The sequence below is a fragment of the Lepidochelys kempii genome, chromosome 3, assembly GCF_965140285.1.
Source record: "Lepidochelys kempii isolate rLepKem1 chromosome 3, rLepKem1.hap1, whole genome shotgun sequence".
NCBI lineage: Eukaryota > Metazoa > Chordata > Testudines > Cheloniidae > Lepidochelys > Lepidochelys kempii.
The window spans coordinates 187338549-187363561 of NC_136382.1; the positions used below are offsets into that span (position 1 = coordinate 187338549).

Genomic DNA, 25013 nt, shown 5'->3' on the forward strand with positions numbered 1-25013 from the left:
TCCTTCTGGGTTAAGTTCAGTCACGTCAAACCCCATGGAAGCTCTGGATCTAAGTAACCTTCCCTGATTTTCATTTACTTCTCCCATTTGGTCTGCTTTTTCTCCTTTTATATTGAAGAGGTTTTTTTTTAAAAGCATATAACTAACTAGAAAAACACTTTACGATTATGCTAAAGAGTAGACAACAGGAGTGCGAACAGTACCATCCCTCAGCTGTTCGGCCATTCCCCACTCTCCCTCTACACACTGTTCTCTGTATTTTTTGGTATGGGAAACAAGTCCTGAGGAATCATGATACCACTGTGTCACTTTGGTGCCTTTGGTTTAAAAGTACTAACCAAGTTTTTAAAAATACAGGGACAACATTAGAGCATTTACAAAAGTTGTAAACCAGTACACCGATTTAAATATGCAAAAGCACTTTACTATGTACCAACCTGTAAAAAGCAGCATCATACCAAGAAACATCTACCCAATATAAAATAATCACTTGTACATAACTGTGCTATTAATTTTATAACTTGCCTTATGTACTGATCTGAAAGTTAACCTACTGGTAATTACCCACTTAAGATAGAGATTATTAAAAAAGAACAACATTTTCTAATGATAATAATTAAATATTCTAACCATAGTCTTAAGAAATTTAATTTAAAAATTATTACATTATAAAAACATCACAAAAAGTCTTTGAAATTCCATACAGCACAAGGGCACTCTGCCTAAAGTCATCTCTACACTACAGATGATATAGCGGCATAGCTACAATGCCACAGCTATGCTATCATAACCCCATTGAGTGGATACAGACTACAGCGATGATACGGGTTTTTCCATTATTGTAGGAATGCTAGGTTGTCAGAGGCATTATACTCTTAATAATGGCACTTAACATTAAAAAGGTTAAAGAACAATTTTAAACTAAGAGATGGGGGAAAGTCGATTGCTGCAGAGGAGCACGTGGATCAGACAGAGACTTCTCTTAGAGGAGAGTCTATTGAGAGAGAGTCTCTAAGTTTTAGTCAGGAGGAGAGGATGGAAGAGGATAAAGTGTCGGCCAGATCAGATGAGAAACTTTCACATAAAAAAGAATCTGACACATCAGAAAAGGGCAGACAAATAAACAGTGACAAGTTTTTAAAGTGCTTGTACACAAATGCTAGAAGTCTAAATGATAAGATGGGTGAACTAGAGTGCCTCGTGTTAAAGGAGAATATTGATATCATAGGCATCACAGAAACCTGGTGGAGTGAGGACAATCAATGGGACACAATCATTCCGGGGTACAAACTATATCGGAAGGACAGAAAAGGCCGTGCCGGGGGGTAGAACTATATGAGAAAGAAAATGTAGAATCAAATGTAGGAAAAATCTTAAATGAATCCACATGTTCCACAGAATCTCTATGGATAGTAATTCAATGCTCTAATAAGAATATAAACAGTAGGGATCTATTATCACCACAGTGATAGTGACGATGAAATGCTAAGGAAGATTAGAGAGGTTATCAAAATAAAAAACTCAATAATAATAATAATGGGGGATTATCCCCATATTGACTGGGTAGATATCACCTCAGGACGAAATGCAGACAAAATTTTTCAATACTTAAAATGACTGCTTCTTGGAGCACTGGTACAGGAACCCACAAAGGGAGAGGCAATTCTTGATTTAGTCCTGAGTGGAGCACAGGATCTGGTCCAAGAGGTAACTATAACAGGACCGCTTGGAAATAGTGACCATAATATAATAACATTTAACATTCCTGTAGTGGGAAGAACACCTCAACAGCCCAACGCTGTGGCATTTAATTTCAGAAAGGGGAACCATGCAAAAATGAGGAGGTTAGTTAAACAGAAATTAAAAGGTACAGTGACTAGAGTGAAATCCCTGCAAGCTGCATGGACACTTTTCAAAGACACCATAATAGAGGCCCAACTTAAATGTATACCCCAAATTAAAAAACACAGTAAAAGAACTAAAGAAGAGCCAATGTGGCTTAACAACCATGTAAAAGAAGCAGGGAGAGATAAAAAGGCATCTTTTCAAAAGTGGAAGTCAAATCCTAGTGAGGCAAATAGAAAGGAGCATAAACATTGCCAAATAAAACGTAAAAATGTAATACGAAAAGCCAAAAAGGAGTTTGAAGAACAGCTAGCCAAAAACTCAAAAAGTAACAACAAAATGTTTAAGTACATCAGAAGCAGGAAGCCTGCTAAACAACCAGTGGGGTCCCTGGACGATCAAGATAAAAAAGGAGCACTTAAAGACGATAAAGTCATCACGGAGAAACTAAATGAATTCTTTGCTTCAGTATTCACGGCTGAGGATGTTAGGGAGATTCCCAAAACTAAGCCATCCTTTGTAGGTGACAAATCTGAGGAATTGTCACAGATTGAAGTGTCATAAGAGGTGGTTTTGGAATTAATTGAGAAACTTAACAGTAACAAGTCACCGGGACCAGATGGCATTCACCCAAGAGTTCTGAAATAACTCAAATGTGAAATTGCGGAACTATTAACTATGGTTTGTAACCTGTCCTTTAAATCAGCTATTGTACCCAATGACTGGAAGATAGCTAATGTAACACCAATATTTAAGAAGGGCTCTAGAGGTGATCCTGGCAATTACAGACAGGTAAGTCCAACGTCAGTACTGGGCAAATTAGTTGAAACAATAGTAAAGAATAAAATTGTCAGACACATAAAAGAACAAATTGTTGGGCAAAAGTCAACATGGTTTCTGTAAAGGGAAACCATGTCTTACTAATCTATCAGAGTTCTTTGAAGGGGTCAACAAACACGTGGACAAGGGGGAATCCAGTGGACATAGTGTATTTAGATTTCCAAAAAGCCTTTGACAAGATCCCTCACCAAAGGCTCTTATGTAAATTAAGTTGTCATGGGATAAGAGAGAAGATCCTTTCATGGATTTTACTGGTAAAAAGACAGGGAACAAATGGTAGGAATCAATGGTAAATGTTCAGAATGGAGAGGGGTAACTAGTGGTGTTCCTCAAGGATCAGTCCTAGGACCAATCCTATTGAACTTATTCATAAATGATCTGGAGAAAGGGGTAAACAGTGAGGTGGCAAAGTTTGCAGACGATACTAAACTGCTCAAGATAGTTAAGACCAAAGCAGACTCTGAAGAACTTCAAAAAGATCTCACAAAACTAAGTGATTGGGCAACAAAATGGCAAATGAAATTTAATGTGGATAAATGAAAAGTAATGCACATTGGAAAAAATAACCACAACTATACATAATATATGATGGGGGCTCATTTAACTACAACTAATCAGGAAAGAGATCTTGGAGTCATCGTGTCTAGTTCTCTGAAGACGTCCACGCAGTGTGCAGCGGCAGTCAAAAAAGCAAACAGGATGTTAGGAATCATTAAAAAAAGAGATAGAGAATAAAACAGAGAATATCATATTGCCCTTATATAAATCCATGGTACGCCCACATCTTGAATACTGCGTAAAGATGAGGTCTCCTCATCTCAAAAAAGATATGCTGGTATTAGAAAAGGTTCAGAGAAGGGCAACTAAAATGATTAGGGGTTTGGAACGGGTCCCATACGAAGACAGATTAAAGAGGCTACGCCTGTTCAGCTTGGAAAAGAGGAGACTAAAGGGGGATATGACAGAGGTATATAAAATCATGAGTGGTGTGGAGAAAGTGAATAAGGAAAAGTTATGTACTTGTTCCCATGATATAAGAACTAGGGGCCATCAAATGAAATTAATGGGCAGCAGGTTTAAAACAAATAAAAGGAAGTTCTTCTTCACACAGCGTGCAGTGAACGTGTGGAACTCCTTGCCTGAGGAGGTTGTGAAGGCTAGGACTATAACAGGGTTTAAAAGAGAACTAGATAAATTCATGGAAGTTAAGTCCATTAATGGCTATTAGCCAGGATGGGTAAGGAATGGTGTACCTAGCCTCTGTTTGTCAGAGGGTGGAGATGGATGGCATGAGAGAGATTACTTATGTTCATATGTACTCCAGGGGTTAGGCTGGCATCGCTACAGTGCTATTTTTTCACATCTCTGAAAGCCATAGCTATATCATCCTAAATTTTAAGTGTAGACTGGCCTCATGTCAGTCTGCTTTTTGGAAACCTATAAAGGCACCTGAAAAAAAGTTTAAGTGTCTTCCAAATGTAACAGGCACTAAGGGTGAAACACAGAGGCGAAGCGTACCTTAGGTCTTTTCAAAATTAGAAAGGGTTTGCTAGTATAGCTTTTCTGGCAAACCTGCTCCTACTGGAGACACAGCTTATAGCCACAGGCAGAAGAGATTTTTATTGGCATAGCTTATATCAGTTCCCCAAATGAAATAAGTTATACCAGCAAAAGGACTTTTTTGATGGTCTGACAGCCTCTACAGTAGGGCACAGTACAGCTATATCAGTTAGGGGTGTAATTTTTTTCTTCACACTTCTAACCAAGGCTTTGCCGGCATAGCTGTTTAAGTATAAACCAGGCCTTAGAGCCCCTTAAAGTTATGCAACATTAGAGTGGTTGTGTAAGTCATCATCTCTGATGTAACTCATTAAGGAGCCACTTACACTTTCTAACACCTTTCTCCAGCTCCTCTGCATGCAAGTTGTATAACTCTTCCGAGTCTGACCCAGTGAGCCTAAGGGAGACTTACAGTCTGAACAGGTGTAATACATTGAGAAAACTAATAATGTAAGTTTAAACAAAACAAACCTGTACTGTTACACTTGACTGACTCACTTCTGAATTTGGCCTGCTATATTATGACCCCTTTTACTAAGGAGTATATTAGATCCAAATCATGCTGCAAGATCACTGACTTACACAGTACTAATTACCCACCAAGGTTTACAAAATCATTTGATAACCTTCCTGAATTAATTCTGAAAACCCACCACAAAAAATAAATACATGTAACTAGTGCATGTTATTTGCACTATAACTGAGCAATACCTAGTATCTACATTTAGCAAAGTTCTGTCCAAAGTGAATAAATAATTCAAAGACAACTTCAATGAACACCCTTTGCAATTGTTAATTTAAATTTACTAGGTTAACTAGAAGTTTGAGGAAGGCAGTTGGTGCCACTTCTATGATTAGCTTTAGAAATTAACTCCTGAATTTGAAATCTTATTCACTTTAATGAAATTCACACTTCAATCAAGTGAATGAGGCTGTCAGAAACTCAGCAGCTGGGTCAACTTACAAAGAAAAAAGTGTTCTCCAGAGCAGTCACAGTAAAAGAAGAAATCATTTATTAGTCTTCCCCACTGTTGGGAAAGACCACTCTGGTCTCTTAAAAAGAAAGGAGTCCAACCCCCTGCTCAAAGCAGGAACAACCCCAAATAAACCATCCCACACAGGGCTTTGTCAACCCAGGCCTTAAAAACCTCTAAGGATGGAGATTCCAACACCTCCCTAGGTAACCCACTGCAGAGCTTCACCAACCTCCTAGTGAACTACTTTTCCCCAAAATTCAACCTAGACCTCCCCCACTGAAACTTGAGACCACTGCTCCTTGTTCTGTCATCTGCCACCACTGAGAACAGCCTAGCTCCATCCTCTTTGGAATCCCCCTTCAGGTAGTTGAAGGCTGCTATCAAATCCCCCCTCTCCTCTCTTCTGCAGACTAAATAAGCCCAGTTCCCTCAGCCTCTCCTCGTAAGTTGTCATGTGCCCCAGCGCCCTAATCATTTTCATTGCCTTCTGCTAGACTCTCTCCAATTTGTCCACATCCTTTCTGTAGTGGGGGGCCCAAAACTCGACACAATACTCCAGATGTGGCCTCACCAGTGCCAAATAGAGGGAAGTAATCACTTCCCTCAATCTGCTGGCAATGCTCCTACTAATGGAGCCCAATATGCTGTTAGCCTTCTTGGCAACAAGGGCACACTGTTGACTCATATCCAGCTTCGTGTCCACTGTAATCCCCAGGTCCTTTTCTGCAGAACTGCCGCTTAGCCAGTCAGTCCCCAGCCTGTAGCAGTGCATGGAATTCTTCTGTCCTAAGTGCAGGGCTCTGCACTTGTCCTTGTTGAACCTCATCAGATTTCTTTTTGGTGTAATACTCCAATTTGTCTAGGACACTCTGGACCCTATCCCTACCCTCCAGCATATCTACCCTCCAGCATATCTACGCCGAAGCTTAGTGTCACCCGCAAACTTGCTGACGGTGCAATCCATCCCATCATCCAGATCATTAATAAAGATAATGAACAAAACCAACCCCAGGACCGACCCCTGGGGCACTCCGCTGCCAACTAGAAATTGAGCTGTTGATCACTACCCATTGAGCCTGACAATCTAGCGAGCTTTCTATCCACTTTATAGTCCATTCATCCAACCCATACTTCAACTTGCTTGCAAGAATTCTGTGCGAGACTGTATCAAAAGCTTTGCTAAAATCAAGGAATATCATGTCCACCGCTTTCCCCAGATCCGCAGAGCCAGTTATCTCTCACAGAAGGCTTGGTCAAGGATAACTTGCCCTTGGTGAATCCAGGTTGACTGTTCCTGATCACCTTCTTCTCCTCCAAGTGCTTCAAAATGGATTCCTTGAGGACCTGCTCCATGATTTTTCCAGGGACTGAGACAAGCATGTCTTTACTACTGGGGGTAATACAACAATTTAGATTTTCCCTCCCGTGTGAAGGGACTGTTTTCATTCACATACACCTTTAGCAGCAGCAGCTGCCACTGCTGCCATCCTGATGTGGAATAGGTGGTCTACGGAAAGTAGTTTTTAAAAGATGAACGTCAGTATGCCCCACTCGCACAAGTAGCCAGGTTTTGAAATGTGTGCAACTACAGCTACCATCTAATTTTACTTAAAGAAAAAAAAATCAAGTAAACTCAAGACTGCAAAATTTTCATTACTATAGCTGAGAGTAATGGAGAAGTGACAGAACACATCAAGGCCTCAAGCACTCCTCAGGGGCCAGTAAAGAAAGGAGTTAATCAGCACAGGGATCAGAGTTTTCTGTTAAGATGCAATCAGACTTTCACAAATAAGTTGATGAAACCTAAATTGGAAAAACAGCACCCTGAAACAGAGTTTGGAGGTGGGAAGAAGAGAAATAAAACAAAACCAAAAAACAAACAAAAAACCCAATGACCCCAACGTCCTGAGATGGTGTCTCAGAAAAACAAGAGCTTTCATTTTTATCTGTAGCAAGATCCCATATACACAAAAATAAATGAGGGAGAAACCTGTATCTTTAAGAGACACCTGTATCAAACCCAAGTTCTTCTATTAATGTTGTTAGTCGACGGTTTTATTTTTGAGTTTCTTTAGGCTACCAAATCAGTTAACTAAATGTCAAACTTAACTAAGTATGAGAAATTCATACAATCCACAACCTAAAAGCAAGCAATTCACTTTATATATATTCTTGTGTCTCAGTGTTCTGGTGCACCTTCTGGGAATTTCACTCCTCACCCCATCCCTTATGCTTTCCTCTTCTCTGCTCTCTTTCTGGGATTTTTATTGATCCCTCACTTTCATTAGTATATCTTCTGATTCCCTTCTCCTTTCCTGGAGGCTAACCATGCCCATAGATTAACCAGTTTCACCCTTTGAGAAAACCCTCTCTGCACAACGGCCTAGAGCAGGAGCAGAATAAAACCAATTAGGTATCTGTCAGTTTTACTCTGGTGCTAGCATCATACAGCAACAGAATTTGGGTTGGAAAATAGAGACTACCCACAATTTTATGTGAAGCATAAATGGCCTTTCACCAAAGCACTGCCTCTGGTACCTCCTGGTGATGCTCCAAGCTATTCTTCTAGTACTTCTGGCTAGTGTCTGATAAATGTTTTTAAGCCCTTTACCCAACGACAGTTTTGCTTTTATTATTAAATACCACCATGGGGCATTGATGTCAAGAAGCACTAGTCAAATTAAGTTGGTTGTTGTAAAACAGTGGTTCTCAACCAAGGTATGCACAGGTCTTCCAAGGGGTACATCAACGCATCTAGATATTTGCCTAGTTTTACAAAAAAGCATAAAAAGCACTAAAGTCAGTGCAAACTAAAATTTCATACAGACAATGACTTGTTTATACTTTCTACATACTATACACTGAAATGTAAGTACAATATTTATATTTCAGTCAATTTCTTTTATAATTATATGGTAAAAATGAGCAATTTTTCAGAATAGTATGCTGTGACATTTTTGTATTTTCATGTCTGATTTTGTAAGCAAGTAGTTTTTAAATGAGGTGTAACTTAGGGGTATGCAAGACAGATCAGACTCCTGAAAAAGGTACAGTAGTTTGGAAAAATTGAGAGCAACTATTTTAGAGCACTTACTTGGTGCCACAAATGAATAGCACTAATGTAGATAACATGCTCAGAAACATTCCTGCTATACTTATTACAAATGGGGGATTAATGATCTGCTGTGAAAATATTTTGTCACACTGAAGTGTTGCTATCCATTAATATAAGAGAAATAAAACTGCATGCTGTCTGATGAAAACAGTTTAAAATGTGTTGTAATTCACTCACAGATTGAGGATCACACTATAGATGTGTGAAAGTTATTATGGTACTTCTAGTCTATTCACCATTTTCCACTGCATCATTTTGCTATTTATAATCAGTTTTTGAAGTATATGATACATTTCAGATGGTTGTAATGTACTTTAAACTCAATTTATATTACATAAAAGCATAAAACTAACATCTGTTTGAAGTGTGGGGAAGCACCAAGGATACTGTGCAAACAGAATGAAAGATATACATGATTACACAACACTGAATTAAAGATGTACAATTAACCTCAAAATCATAATTGGAAGTCTCAATTTACAATCCCGCCCTACCTCCTTCGATTCACTTACCTGCAACATACTGACAATCTCAACTTTGTTGAAGAAAATAAAGGAAGTGAGGGTAGAAAGAAAATTCTCTTCAAAAACTGACGGTGTTGGCAAGATGATGTCCTGAATGTATTGTACCCTGTAAGTCTGATGAATCTTTTGCCTAAGTTCAGAGTCTGTTATAGGTATAACCTCTTTAAATTTTGCTGTTTTGGTCAAGAACTCCCTGTGCCTTTTCGGCTGAGCCAAAGCAGGGTCATACTCGAGGCATCCCACAACATCCATAATACACTCATCAGAAAACATTACCTCAAACAGAGTTGCTTTATTGAGGAACAAAATTCCTCTAATAATTTCATACAAATGATGTAAACCTTCAGTGTTCTCTAGATTTTCGCAAACCTGGAAAAGCTGCAATAGTTTCTTAATGTAGCCTTCATTTTCCAAGGCAAGCGCTAACTTTTCTCTACGGATGGGTGAGGAGAGAACAGAAGTAACTAGGTCAGCAATCTCTTCAAGTTTGTTGAGTTCACAGGTAGGAAGATCAATCAAATGACTAGTTTCAGGCATTTCTTCAAAGCGTTCTTCTTCTGATTCATCAATAAGGTCCTGTGTGACTTCCACTGATGGATCTTTACCTTGAACCTAAAAATGGAGTGTAAACAATTACTGTCTTATCCCAAAATATTCACAGACATACAGAAAACATTCAAGTTGGTAATTTAAATAACTCATGTATAATTATATACAGTAGAACCTCAGGAGTGACAACTTGAGAATGGATGTAACTCCAAAAAAAACGCTATGGCTGTTTTTTCAAAAGTTTATACCTGAACATTGACTTAACACAGCTTTGAAACTTCACTGTGCAGAAGAAAAATGCTGCTGCCCCCCCCCCCCTTTTTTTAGGTAGTTTAACAAAGTATGGGCTACATTTGCTTTTTAAAAAATTAAATTATATATATATATATATATATATGTATTGGTATGTCTGCTGCTCCCTGATTGCCTACTTCTGGTTCCAATGAGGTGTGTCGTTGACTGGTCAGTTCGTAACTTTGCAGTTTCTACTGTAGTGCCAACAGCTTGCTAGGCACTTCACAGCCATGTATAAAATGTGAAAATAAAAGTCACTAGCCTTAAATAATGATCATTTAAAAATTCTATACTTATTTCAAAACAAAGTAACTTTTTAAATCTTAAAGCTCTTTGCTTCTTCGTAATTCCACTGAAGTCATATTATAGAAGTAATTAAAATGTCCAAGTACATAGAGATAGTGAAGTTTATACAGTAGGCATATAATGAATACCATAAAAAGAACAATCCTTTTTGTAAGCTGGGCTAGCAGAAGCACTAGGGAAACCCAATTATTAAAAAACAACTGTTTCCTTTCCTATTTTGGACATTGGTCTGAAAGTGACTTGCAAAATAAACACAAATAAAGTCTTAAAAATACAAGTGCAAGCTCAGATAGCATTTGGATTACATAACTAGGAATACACTTGGCGCAGAAATTCCGGGGGGTGGCGGGGGGGGGGGGAGGGGAGGGGAGGGGAGGAGGAGGAGGAGGAGGAAGAAGAGAAGGGAGCTGCAGGATTCCCAGCAGCTGCAGTACTAACCATGCCCTGAAGGAAGGAGGTGGAGTGCAGGAAACTGCATTTTAGCCCAGGACCCAGAATCAGGCTGTTTCTCCTTCTGGATCCTGGGCTCTGGTGGGCAGGGGGTGAGAGTGTCTGGGCTGCAGAGGGGCCTGCGGCTCGGCTCCAGGGAGGGGTTGTGTGTCGGGGGTGTGGGAGTCTGGGCTGGGGGGCAGGCTGCAGCTGGGTCTGGGGGAGGTCTGCAAGTGTCTGGGCTGGGGAGGGAGGGAGCACAGCTGGGCTCAGGGAGATAGGGGATGTGTGCAAGTGTCTGGGCTGGGGGGGCGGTCCCTGCAGCTGGGTTTTGGGGGATAGAGGTGTGGGTGTCTGCCCCTCCTGCTGGCCTCTGTAGGGGAGGAAGCAAAGAAGCAGGAACTAGGTTGTCATAGGGGTTTCCTTAACTCTCTACTTCTTGAGGGAAATTGTGTGTCGATTGTTAGAGACATAGCTGCTGATAGGTGTTTTGAAATAAATTACAAAGTAATTGAAATTGGCATGATTATAGAGTGTTATTTTGACAAAATATGAAGAATATGCAAAGTCTTACATGTTCTCCTACATTTCCTGTTCTCCCCATACACAAAGAGTCTGTTCTGCAGTAGGCCTTCCCCTGCCTAGTAGGGTTCTAGGGGTAGAGAGGCAGCTACAGAGACTAGACCCACCCAGCTACTTATCCCATTAGTTTAAATAACTAACTAAATAAATAATTAAAAAGAGCCTCAGCAGGGGCTGAGCTGAAAAATACTTAGCTAAACAAACTCAGGGTATCCAAGATATACAAATTGAAGTTTTATGGAAGAGCTGTATATCCTAAAAACTCAGTGTTTAAAATGGAAATATGGAAGGTCAACCACAGCAGCACTATGAGATGCTGTGAAGGAAAACTTAATTTGTTCATTCTCCACATAAAAACTTCCATGGGACTGTTTTATACAAAACCTAAATATAATACACCTAAATAACATAGCACAATTCTTCCTGCATTGTTTTACAAACCGTTTTGAAACATGTGTAAAGCAACTAGTAAAGAGACCAACACATTCAGTTGTTGAGAGGAAGTCTTCTAATAAAGGTGGAGCAGAACTGCTCTCAACAAATGTGTCTAAGGATTCTCTGAGGTGGTCTTTGGTAAGGGGCAATCTAAAAGCAATCATTGTACTGGTTTTACTTGATATCAGCATGACAGCCATCCCTATTTCTAGGCAGGCTACACAATATGAGGGGAAAGAAGGAAGGAAGACCAGGGAAAGCTACTTTTTAAAAAGTGCCACAGAATGCTTAATATTGAGAACGGATAGGAGTTCTGTTTTCAATGGTCTCATTCAAAAGGTCAAAGACTGATATTAAATCAGTGGGTCCAGATTTATTTCCAGTGGAAGGTCACAGTGATACCAACTTGACTTTTTCTGCCTATGATCCTGGAAACCCAGATGAGCGAATGTTGACCATTCCTCAACTTTTGATAAATCATCCAGTAAGGTATTAGTCAAAAGTCTGAACCTACTTGCCACCAGGGGTCACGCTGCATAGAATGTTTGGGATGGGCAGGAATAGTCACACAGCAATTTTATTTGACCGGTATTTTGAAATAAATTACTAAAGTAATTGAAACTGGAGTGATTATATTGTGTAATTTTGACAATATGCAGAATTTTGTAGAATTTTAAAATATGCACAGAATTTTTAGGTGCAGGATTCTCGTTTCATACCACTAAACATTTATGAGAGTACTTTGTAGTCACTACTAATCTGATCCCACTCATGTAACTAATTTCCTTTGCAACAAAAGCCAAGAATGGTACTCTACTATTTTTGACAGTGCAAAGTCAGTAGTGCACTAACCCTTGTCCTTTCCATGAACAAAGAAAAACCCAACGCACTACCTAGTCAATGAATTGCGATATTAATTTCTGCCCATGTACTTATAGTAATATTTGAGAACCATAATTATACTGAGGATAAGCCTTAAAACACCAAAGAAAATGAGCTCAGAAACTAAACCCAACCCCATTAAACACAATTTTGCCCAAGCAATGCATCACTGTGGTCAGATTGCAGGGGGAGGAAGAGTTCCCTTTCACTCCATATATGTAGTCAATAGCAGGCACAGAGTAAGCCTTAAGCCTACACAAGCAAAAAACCTTGATAAGCATTATTCTAAATGAGTGTATTAACTTTACATCATTTTATTTCACTTCTACATTGTAATAGGATTTCTATAGATTTTCACTGTAATCTGACTTTGTAGCAAAACACAAGTTACAAAGCCAGAAAGGGCTATTGTGATCATCTCCAGTATGACTTCTCAGGTAACACAGACCATAAGCCCTCCCTAAATTAGTTAACATTTGAACTAGAGCATATTTTGTGGAAAAATATCCCATCTTGATTTAAAACATGCACCTAGGAAGTTGCACATTTTATTGTTTCTGTAGGCTGAGCTAACTGCATAACCTGGCACTCCTAGTTTCCTTCCATTCTCCCTGACAAGATCGCGGTGAGCCACCCTCCTCCCCACTATTTCAGGGACTCACTGCAAGCTCCCAACCCCATCCTTCATTCCAGGGCCTCTGTGTATACCCCATTCACCCCTCCCCCCATGCCATAACTTCTGCACACCTCCCCATTGCTCCTCCCAGGTCTCCCATGCCATGGGCTCTGATGCCTCCTTTTCAAGGCCTCTCATTCTTCCCCTCCAAAGCTGAAGCTCTGTGTGCCCCACCTCCTCCTCTTCTCTTTCTCTCTCTCTCTCTCTTTCAGGGTGTCAGTGTTTGGAACTCAAGTGGGACATGGACAGAGATAAAATGAGGGGTATTTGTATGCTGGAATATGTTAATTTATACCATCAACTGATTCTTTGATTTATAGAGAATTACAGAAGAGGCTGACATTGTGGTTGTGCTAACTAGATGTCAAGGACTTTGTGTGCCCCATCAATTCCCCCCCAATTTTCATCAAAATAGGGTTCTGCCCATTAGCGCCTAGAATAATCCCTGAAATTTTGGAATTGATCAAATACGGCATTCAAACGTTACTGTGTTACATCAGAGAAATACCATCTAGTTGAGTGTAAATAAAAAGATCCTTTTAATAAAATTCCAATCACAGATGATAACATGGTCTCTTATTAACTTTATCAAATTGATGCAATTGAAAAGGCCAATGTAAATGTCAATCTCAAAACAGGTTTCTGATCTAAAGTTTGCTTCTCTTCTTGTATTAGTTTTACAATGGTGCAATTCTGTTATCTTGTTATTACAGTTATAAGTCAGGAAGTGACCAGAATAAGTCCTACAAAATCTAAATGATCTATGTATGCTAAAAACCCACTATCAAGGATGATGAGTAAAATACCAAGAAGTGCTTAAATCAAATTTTCAAAAGTAACTTCTGCAATTAGGAGTCTAAGTCTCATTGAAAAAAAATGAGTCTTAGGCTAAGTGTCAATGTCATTTTTGAAAATGCAACTTAGGCCCCTTAGAAGTTTTACTCTACATTTACATTTGAATAATGCTGTAATAGGGTCAGCCACCTTCCCTATGCCCCCTCATGGCCAGAGGTGGCTCTGCACTGCCCAGACTCAAGTTTCCCCCTTGCTTCCTTGATAACTCAAAAAGAGGCTTCCACAAGCCCAACAACAGCCCTTACTGGGGTCTGGTTTTATTAACAAAGTTCCAAAATGAACACAAACAGGCCTTAGCCTGGACACAGCCCTTTCTCCATGATATACTGTCTCTTCCTCTCTTTTCTAAACCTCTGGAGAAGACAGGTCCTGGCCTGTCTTCTCCAGCTTTCTCCCCAGAAGAAAGAACCAGCTGGAACTTCTATTTCTCTCCCAAACCCCTTCAGGGGGACACTTTCTCTCTCTGCAGCTTCACTCACTCTATAGTTCCCCCTTGGTTGTCCGAAAGGATGTTATGCTACCACCTCATAGGCCTGGTTTAGTGACATGACTTGATCCACCTGGAGAGGCAAATCAGCTGTGTCACAGGTAGACAGAGACCCATCTCCCTTTAGCAACATTCACCATTACATTTAGTTTACAAAACTATGGACTTCCATCATGAAAAATAGACACTTTGCTCAAAATAGTAACAAAGACCTAATAAATTTAGTTTGTTACACACTTTTGAGTTAAGTTACAATGGCATAAATAACTTCTGTTAGTATAGCATTTAAAAATCTGAAAGCTTAGCTGTCTTTTTATATCTAAAGAGCACATACAGAAATGTTTTTAAAAAATAAATTTCATAATTAAGGATTATTATAATATGAGGCTATCCCCCTATAAGCCTGATCCTGAGACAGAAGTTAGACACATGGAATGTAAGTTAATGAGGTAATACACAGAACACACCTCTGGATGAAGATCAGTGGCTAGGTCCTCTGATCTTTGTTATAGAGAACAGTTAAACAAAAGCCAATGAGTATACTGAACTGATCCAAAAATTAACATGGTTGGCTCATTATTAGTTATTGTTTCACTTACTCCAAGAAGAGAACTGAAAAGCAATCTGAAAGTGGACTGAAAGGTTGCTAATTCTTGAAAAGATTACATCACCAAAATATTCTCTTCTTCAGTAATATTTAGGGCCTAATCCAGCAATGTGTTGGACTCCCTCAACCCACAGTCAACAGTCACTACAAGAATTATTTTCTCTTCTTTTTCCAGAAGTGGTAAACAGCATTGTCAAAATGCTGCATTTCCTACATTGATATTAATGTATTCCTGGGGGAATTCTGCACCACTGTGTAAGTGCAGATTTCATGTCCCCCACAGAATAATAGATTCTGCTGGGAAGGTGCTGCAATTACACCTTTCACCCACCAGGGGCTGCTGTGGTGCCAGAAGAGAAGGCAGCCGCGGCAGCAAGCTGTGGAGAAGGAAGGGACAGAGGCTGCCTCCCTCATAGCACCCTGCCTGTGGGCCCAGATGAGGCGGCAAGGGACATAGGTGTGGGGGTGAGGGGGAGGAAGCAGGAGGAAGAGGACAGAGGAGGCTGCTGGGGGGGGGCAACAAAGACTGGGATTCAGAAGGGTTAGTGGGGGGACAGACTGGGGTGGGGCCACAGGAGCTAGTGGGGTGACAGCATTGAGCCAGAGGCTGAGTGGGGTGCAGGGTTACATGGGGGAGGGAGAAGGGGGTGCAGGGACACATGGGGATGGGAGAAGACATGCCTGACTGAATGGGAGAGGCTAGGGGTCAGGCAGGGTCTGCACTGGGGAGGCACTACAACTCCCTAACAATCCCTCCATTCTTCCCCCCGCCTCCCAAAAAATCACCTGTTCCATTCTTCTCCCATCCATACCCAATAATAACCCTCCAGGTTCACTCCCAGGCTCTTTTCCAGCAATTACTTCCCTCTCATTCAACTCCTCCATTACGCCTGACTCCCCCAAGCCTTTGCACTGCTTCTGAGGGGTGCGAGATATACATTTCTGTATTTTAGTTTGAATTATTATTCAGAGTTCTGTATTAATATGCCTACTAAGTAATCTACTTCTCAAAAAACATTCCCTGAATCATTTTTGTTGTCTGTATTGTTACAGACATATTTGCTGACACACATTTTGAAATAAATTACCAAAATAACTGAAACTGGTGTGATTATAGGGTGTTTTGACAAAAAATATGCAGAATTTTAAAATATTGTGCACAGACTTTTTGGATGCAGAATTCCCCCAGGAGTAATTAATGGTTCCTAAATTTAAGGAAAACTCCAGGTTAAACAAACAACAATTTGGTATATAAAAGATATTTTAAACCATACATAATCACAAGGAGAGTAAACCACTGAAGACCAGAGTTAAATGCCAAATATAATAATGGATAATTAAACAAAGATTCCAGCTTGACAATCTGATATGCAAACTAGGACTGTAAGAGTTAGCTTTCCACATTAGAAAGTACCGGAAATCAGAGTTTCAATGCTGGAAGGTAAGTTCTATAGTTTTTGCCCATTTATTTTGTTGAACTTTGAAACAGATTTTAAATGTTTCTGATGGGAAAGTTGATTATTTCAGTCTTAATCTCAAACTTCACCTCTTCTAGGAAGTATAATTAAAATGGCAGCTGAAAAGAGACAACAGCCCCAATCGCTGAAGAGACATACTGAAAAATACAGAATTTATATTTTATTTAATATGTGCTGTCTTTAGAAAAAAAAAATCTATACTTTCTGTCAAACTGAAGCTGCCTTCTGGGAATTAGTAGGAATTGACAATATGGCTCTAATGGGCCTCTAAGCAACTACAGGCATCAGTGTGAACAGCAAAGAATCAGAATTACTGTATCAGGCAGCTGAATCCTAAAAATATAAACATGCTCTTACTTTATACTTTGTTTTAAAAATTATGGCACACAAAACAAGCAGACAGGACACATCAAAATTTGAAAATTAGAATTTTAAAAATTAACTGTACCTGGCAGATTTTTTCCCAAATTTCATCACAGCCAGCTTTTTCTTGAAAACTCAGCGCTAAATCATAATTCTCTGCTTCTGACCAAACAATCAAGGTGTCCTATTTAAAAATAAATATTTGTGATTTTCAAAAAAAAATTCAGGTGCAATACAAAATAGACTGAATGCCATACAATAAGTAATATATCCAAGGACGCAATTACTACTTGAACTGGTGTTAAAATTGTCAAGACAGAATGACATATCACATCAAGGAGGATGAAATGACCAGTTCTGCTATGAGTATAAGACTCTTTACAGTCTCTCTGATAAATGAAAGGGGTGGTGGGGGAGGGAGAGCAGGGGCACCCAGCCAGCCAGTTAGCTACAAAATACCTGTTAGTAGCTATTCTTTACTTGCTTTACCTGTAAAGGGTTAAAAAAGCCCATAAGTAAAAGGAGGGGAGAGGCACCTGACCAAAAGAGCCAATGTGAGGGCTAGAATTATTTAAAATTGGGAAAAAACTTTCCCTTTGTCTGTCTGTGGTTGTTCTCTGGAGAGAGGAGAGACAGAGCAGCAATGCTGTAAGAAGCTTTAAACCAGGTATGAAAAATCATACCTAGAACCTACTTACCTGAAACCCCAGATATGTAAGTAGATCAGGGAATGTCTAGGTAGACACGATTGGATTTCTCTCTTATTTCTTTATGGCTTGTGGACTCCTCTGTGCTAACCCCCAAATGCTTTTGTTTTGCTTGTAACCATTAAGCTGGACTTCAAGAAAACCATTCTTGATGCTTAATTATATTTGCTCTTTTTAAATCCAGCAATACCCTAAGTTCCAGATGTATTTTCTTTCCTTTTGTTTTTAACAAAATTTACCTTTTTTAAGAACAGGATTGGGTTTTTTTGTGTCCTAAGAGGTTTGTGCATATGTTATTTAATTAGCTGGTGGCAACAACTGACTTCCTTTGTGTTCTTTCTCAGCTCTTCTCCAGGGGTAGTGGGGAGGAGGCGGGGGGCGTGAAAGGGCTCGAGGGTACCCCACAGGGAGGAATTCCCAAGTGTGCCTTCCTGGGTCAAAAGGGGAGGGTTTTTTGCACTTGGGTGGGGCGGCAGCATCTCCCCATCCAAGATCAGAGAAAAGCTGTAATCTTGGGAGTTTAATATCAAACTGGAGTGGGCAGTATTAATTTTTAGAATCCTTGCAGGCCCCCACCTTCTGCACTCAACATGCTAGAGTGGGGAATCAGCCTTGACAGTCTCTTTCATGTCCTACCACCCAAAACATAATTTGATCAAATCTTATTAAACATTCAGAATAAATTTACATGAAAAAAGACTTAACATTCTTCCTCTCAACAGAAATACCCTGGAATTTAAGGTAGTCGTAAAGATGAATGCACACATTAGAGTAAACAACTTATTTACAATATGGAAATGAAAAAAAACTTTTCCATATTTGTGAAAATACACAAATATGAGATTAACTGTTCTCTGAAATGAAAATATGAATGTAACACAATTTGGGAAATAATTCCACACATGTTCCAAATGTATAACTTTAAACACAGATCAACTTTAACTCAAAGAAACAAGGTGGATAAAAATGATTTTTTTAAAAAAGAGGATTTTAATGTTATTAAAATTTTTAAAAATAAACCTATTTAAAATTAAAATTGCAATTATAGCAACCTTTGTTATGGTTTAAACTCACTCTTTAATTTTAATTAATTTAATTTTAATTAAAAAATAAAAGCAGTATACATTTACTACTAAAGTTTTAAAGACAATTAAATCACTGAACTAGCAGAAGCCCTCTCTAAGCTCCTGTAACCAGAGTCTACCAAAGTGCTAAACCAGCTTTTGACAACAACAGCCCTTCTTCTGCAGGTTCAAAGAGAATATTTTCTTCATTTCAGTTTATTTAATTAGTTCAGTTCAATTAGTTCATTCAAAAGTTGAAGACTAATAAGTTGAGAAACCTGGAAAGCTGGTTTTCCTTTCTGAATAAAAAACTAGGTGAGAGAATGAGACCTACTAGTTCTAAAATCTCAAAGCACATGGTGGCAAGAAACAATCAGTTCAATTCATTAACTGCATATAAGACGTATCGTGCTAAAACATGTTTTTCATTTAAAAATTATTAATAATCTTTTTTTAAACGTATCCAGCACATTTAAGGTATTTTCATTTAGCTAATTTTAAATAACTTTAACATCCCCCTTTTTTGCATTTTAATTTCATTAAAATTCCCATTCAAATGGTGCTTGACACAAAGCACAAGTAAAAAAATTAATCTAGTAAATTAGAAATGCATTATTCACCGTTTTCTAACAAAAGGAAGAAGAATAAAGGAGTTGGAGGCGCAAGTGGTGTTCTCGTCCATCCTCCCCGTGGAAGGAAAAGGCCTAGGTAGGGAGCGTCGAATCGTGGAAGTCAACGAATGGCTACGCAGATGGTGTCGGAGAGAAGGCTTTGGTTTCTTTGACCATGGGATGGTGTTCCATGAAGGAGGAGTGCTGGGTAGAGACGGGCTCCATCTTACGAAGAGAGGGAAGAGCATCTTTGCCAGCAGGCTGGCTAACCTAGTGAGGAGGGCTTTAAACTAGGTTCACCGGGGGAAGGAGACCAAAGCCCTGAGGTAAGTGGGAAAGCGGGATACCGGGAGGAAGCACAGGCAGGAATGTCTGTGAGGGGAGGGCTCCTGCCTCATACTGGCAATGAGGGGCGATCAACAGGTTATCTCAAGTGCTTATATACAAATGCACAAAGCCTTGGAAACAAGCAGGGAGAACTGGAGGTCCTGGTGATGTCAAGGAACTATGACGTGATCGGAATAACAGAGACTTGGTGGGATAACTCATATGACTGGAGTACTGTCATGGATGGTTATAAACTGTTCAGGAAGGACAGGCAGGGCAGAAAAGGTGGGGGAGTAGCACTGTATGTAAGGGAGCAGTATGACTGCTCAGAGCTCCGGTACGAAACTGCAGAAAAACCTGAGTGTCTCTGGATTAAGTTTAGAAGTGTGTGCAACAAGAGTGATGTAGTGGTGGGAGTCTGCTATAGACCACCGGACCAGGGGGATGAGGTGGATGAGGCTTTCTTCCGGCAGCTCACGGAAGCTACTAGATCGCATGCCCTGATTCTCATGGGTGACTTTAATTTTCCTGATATCTGCTGGGAGAGCAATACAGCGGTGCATAGACAATCCAGGAAGTTTTTGGAAAGCGTAGGGGACAATTTCCTGGCGCAAGTGCTAGAGGAGCCAACTAGGGGGGGTGCTTTTCTTGACCTGCTGCTCACAAACCGGGTAGAATTAGTGGGGGAAGCAAAAGTGGATGGGAATCTGGGAGGCAGTGACCATGAGTTGGTTGAGTTCAGGATCCTGACGCAGGGAACAAAGGTAAGCAGCAGGATACGGACCCTGGACTTCAGGAAAGCAGACTTCGACTCCCTCAGGGAACGGATGGCCAGGATCCCCTGGGGGACTAACTTGAAGGGGAAAGGAGTCCAGGAGAGCTGGCTGTATTTCAAGGAATCCCTGTTGAGGTTACAGGGACAAACCATCCCGATGAGTCGAAAGAATAGTAAATATGGCAGGCGACCAACTTGGCTTAATGGTGAAATCCTAGCGGATCTTAAACATAAAAAAGAAGCTTACAAGAAGTGGAAGGTTGGACATATGACCAGGGAAGAGTATAAAAATATTGCTCGGGCATGTAGGAATGTTATCAGGAGGGCCAAATCGCACCTGGAGCTGCAGCTAGCCAGAGATGTCAAGAGTAACAAGAAGGGTTTCTTCAGGTATGTTGGCAACAAGAAGAAAGCCAAGGAATGTGTGGGCCCCTTACTGAATGAGGGAGGCAACCTAGTGACAGAGGATGTGGAAAAAGCTAATGTACTCAATGCTTTTTTTGCCTCTGTTTTCACTAACAAGGTCAGCTCCCAGACTGCTGCGCTGGGCATCACAAAATGCGGAAGAGATGGCCAGCCCTCTGTGGAGATAGAGGCGGTTAGGGACTATTTAGAAAAGCTGGACGTGCACAAGTCCATGGGGCCGGACGAGTTGCATCCGAGAGTGCTGAAGGAATTGGCGGCTGTGATTGCAGAGCCACTGGCCATTATCTTTGAAAACTCGTGGCGAACCGGGGAAGTCCCGGATGAGTGGAAAAGGCTAATGTAGTGCCAATCTTTAAAAAAGGGAAGAAGGAAGATCCTGGGAACTACAGGCCAGTCAGCCTCACCTCAGTCCCTGGAAAAATCATGGAGCAGGTCCTCAAAGAATCAATCCTGAAGTACTTACATGAGAGGAAAGTGATCAGGAACAGCCAGCATGGATTCACCAAGGGAAGGTCATGCCTGACTAATCTAATCGCCTTTTATGATGAGATTACTGGTTCTGTGGATGAAGGGAAAGCAGTGGATGTATTGTTTCTTGACTTTAGCAAAGCTTTTGACACGGTCTCCCATAGTATTCTTGTCAGCAAGTTAAGGAAGTATGGGCTGGATGAATGCACTATAAGGTGGGTAGAAAGCTGGCTAAATTGTCGGGCTCAACGGGTAGTGATCAATGGCTCCATGTCTAGTTGGCAGCCGGTATCAAGTGGAGTGCCCCAAGGGTCGGTCCTGGGGCCGGTTTTATTCAATATCTTCATAAATGATCAGGAGGATGGTGTGGATTGCACTCTCAGCAAATTTGCGGATGATACTAAACTGGGAGGAGTGGTAGATACGCTGGAGGGGAGGGATAGGATACAGAAGGACCTAGACCAATTGGAAGATTGGGCCAAAAGGAATCTGATGAGGTTCAATAAGGATAAGTGCAGGGTCCTGCACTTAGGACGGAAGAACCCAATGCACAGCTACAGACTAGGGACCGAATGGCTAGGCAGCAGTTCTGCAGAAAAGGACCTAGGGGTGACAGTGGACGAGAAGCTGGATATGAGTCAGCAGTGTGCCCTTGTTGCCAAGAAGGCCAATGGCATTTTGGGATGTATAAGTAGGGGCATAGCGAGCAGATCGAGGGACGTGATCGTTCCCCTCTATTCGACATTGGTGAGGCCTCATCTGGAGTATTGTGTCCAGTTTTGGGCCCCACACTTCAAGAAGGATGTGGATAAATTGGAGAGAGTCCAGCGAAGGGCAACAAAAATGATTAGGGGACTGGAACACATGAGTTATGAGGAGAGGCTGAGGGAGCTGGGATTGTTTAGCCTGCAGAAGAGAAGAATGAGGGGGGATTTGATAGCTGCTTTCAACTACCTGAAAGGGGGTTCCAAAGAGGATGGCTCTAGACTGTTCTCAATGGTAGCAGATGACAGAACGAGGAGTAATGGTCTCAAGTTGCAGTGGGGGAGGTTTAGATTGGATATTAGGAAAAACTTTTTCACTAAGAGGGTGGTGAAACACTGGAATGCGTTACCTAGGGAGGTGACAGAATCTCCTTCCTTAGAGGTTTTTAAGGTCAGGCTTGACAAAGCCCTGGCTGGGATGATTTAACTGGGAATTGGTCCTGCTTTGAGCAGGGGGTTGGACTAGATGACCTTCTGGGGTCCCTTCCAACCCTGATATTCTATGATTCTATGAAAAGTATTAAGAATCTGAATCCATGACATGAATTGTGTAACGACTTAAATAAATGTGTACAAATATAGTGTTTCTTCCTGGTTTGCAGAAAACCAACCTTTCTTTAGGAAAATAACTAAAAAGTACAAATGCAAAATACAATTAAAACAAATTATTTAAATGATTAAAATTGCTTTGATTTAAATCATTCCACCTGTGAAGAGGCAAATCTTTTAGAACTACAAGTTTATATACTGTACAATATATTTTTTAACAAGTTATTCATTAAGTTACTCTACGATGATACTGGAGTTATGTATTTTTAGTCAGGATTTGTCTATACAAACACAAGTTCATGGCAGTCTGCGGTGTAAATCTACCTCACACTACACAGCTGTGCCACGCCCTAAGTGCCCATGTGGACGCTGCTACTGTACTCTACAAGTTCCCTAGTTGATTCTTTTCCTCTGTAATAACTCATCCTGCCCACTCGTGTTAGCAAACAGTGAACCCAAAGGAGTAGAGGGATCCTTTTAATTTACTGGACAGATTCAAGGAAAAATAATCCTTGCAAAAGTTTCTTGTTACGATGAAGACAAACCTTTGCAGAGGGCTAAGTCCAGCCATAGCTAGGATCAAGCTCAGCTCCACTGACATCCATTTACAAAAATGCTAGCTACTTTATAAGGAGGCGATGCCTAGTTTTTCTTGGTTTTGGGGGGATGCTGTGGTGATAATATATATTTAATGATGTGGAGATATATATTAAGAAATTGCAACTTTGAAGACCGTGAAAAGAAACAGGCCTTCTAACGGTAGACAAACAGAGAAACTTATGCAAAGAAGTTAAGTAGTTTTGCAGTAGAACTACATACTAAAATTTAGGGAACTGAATAGATCAGGAGTTGGTAATACCACCTAAAGTCTCATCTCTGAATTAATAGTGACCAAAACTCAACATGGGGAATATCCATACCAGGAACAGGAAACTGAGGCATCTTATAGCATTTCTCCCTAATAATTACTTGGGCCAAACCAACATAATGTCTCTCGCAGTAAAACAGGTTGATTGTTTGGCCCACAAATAGATGTCCCAGCAGAGGCGGAGTACCAGCCACAAGTCATAGACCAAACCAGCCCAGCCCTGGCCTCCATCAGAGGGCAGCACGGAACCCTGTGAAGCCATGGCAGCTCCCCCTCCTCTGGCCATCAAGCACTTTCCGAAACCCTATTTGTGAGGTGTTCCAGTATAAAGTGGAGCCATCACAAGACACTGCTGAGTGGGTCAACATTATCTTTGGTACACTACTCTCACTGGGCTGAAGTAGATGTCTGCCTACAGTGTGTTTGACTTCACTAGACTTTATTGCCTTGAGTTAGGGCTTCTCTTTTTGGGAAAGTTTACCAGTTAATTCAGACCAATACAGTTAAACCAACATAGTTATAGTGGTATAACTCACTGTAGGGACACTCTTATTCTGAAAGCTTTTTCCTGTTTGGTTTAAACCACTTCCAAAGTAACGTTAGCTAAACCCAAAAAGCCACTATTGCTCCAGAAAATCCACACACGGAATCATACTAGTATAACTATGTAAGGGCTTGTCTACACTGGCAAGTCTCTGCACGTAAAGCAGCTTTTTGTGCTCAAACTAAAGACGTGTACACGCTGCCAAGCCACTTTGCGTGCAGAAACTCCTCAGTTGCAGTGCTGAGGAAAAAAACCAAACCAAAACATAAAAACCACCTCAACAAGAGTTGTAAGGCTATTAGCGCAGAGGCTCCAGCGCTCTATTGCCAGTGTAGACACTTGATTGCTTTCTGTGCTGTAATTGGCCTCCTTAGCTGTCCCACAATGCCTCAAGTAACCGCTCTGCTCATTGTTTTGAACTTGGCTGCCCTGGAGACATGCTCCCCTCCCCTTTCAAAGCACTGTTTCTGACAGCCCTTGTCTGCTGATCTGCTCTGGGACACAAAGCACACCATTACTGTGGAATGCTCGTGCTGTTGAACACAGAGGAGCATTGTGCGTGTACGTACGCCTGCCCCGCCCCAGAACCGGTTGCTTCCTTCTGCTGTCTGAACTTACAAGACAGCATACTGACAAACACTCTGTCCCTCTCCCTGTTCATTCATTCATAGACACACACACTCTTCCCCCTCCCACACTTCAGTTGAAAAGCAGCTGGCAATGTAGTAGGATGCCCATGGAACAATAGGATTGGGAAACCTGCATCATGTGACACTGTGCCCGCCCCATGAGGTATTGCAAACCCTTCCCAAAGCACCCTGCGGCCAGTTGCACAGTGGAATAGCTACCACAATGCACTGTTTTCTTTGCCGTTTCAAGAGCTGCTAATGTGGATGCGCTCCAGCGTCACAAGGAGCGCAGTGTGGACACACAACAGCAGTTTAGTTCCAGCATTTTAATAAAAGTGTATAACTTGTGGTGCAGAAACTTGCCAGTGCAGACATACCCTAAGTTTAAATTTATACCTTTCCTTAGCTTATACCAGTATAATTTTACTGTGTAGACAAGACAGACATTGCCAGTTAACTTGAGGTACTTCAAACATT

At 40.8% G+C, this 25013-nt stretch overlaps 1 protein-coding gene across 2 annotated transcripts in view; it reads right to left on the reverse strand.

Moving 5' to 3' along the window:
• The window catches only part of PPP4R3B (protein phosphatase 4 regulatory subunit 3B), a 74917-nt gene that overhangs the window by 44283 nt on the left and 5621 nt on the right, over window positions 1–25013 (reverse strand). For both annotated transcript variants that reach the window (XM_073339327.2, XM_073339325.2), the window contains exons 3-4: window positions 16890–16988; window positions 8850–9473 (exon numbers count right to left, since the gene is read on the reverse strand). In XM_073339327.2, the coding sequence (XP_073195428.1) occupies window positions 8850–9473; window positions 16890–16988 (723 nt within the window). The remainder of the gene's footprint in view (window positions 1–8849; window positions 9474–16889; window positions 16989–25013) is intronic.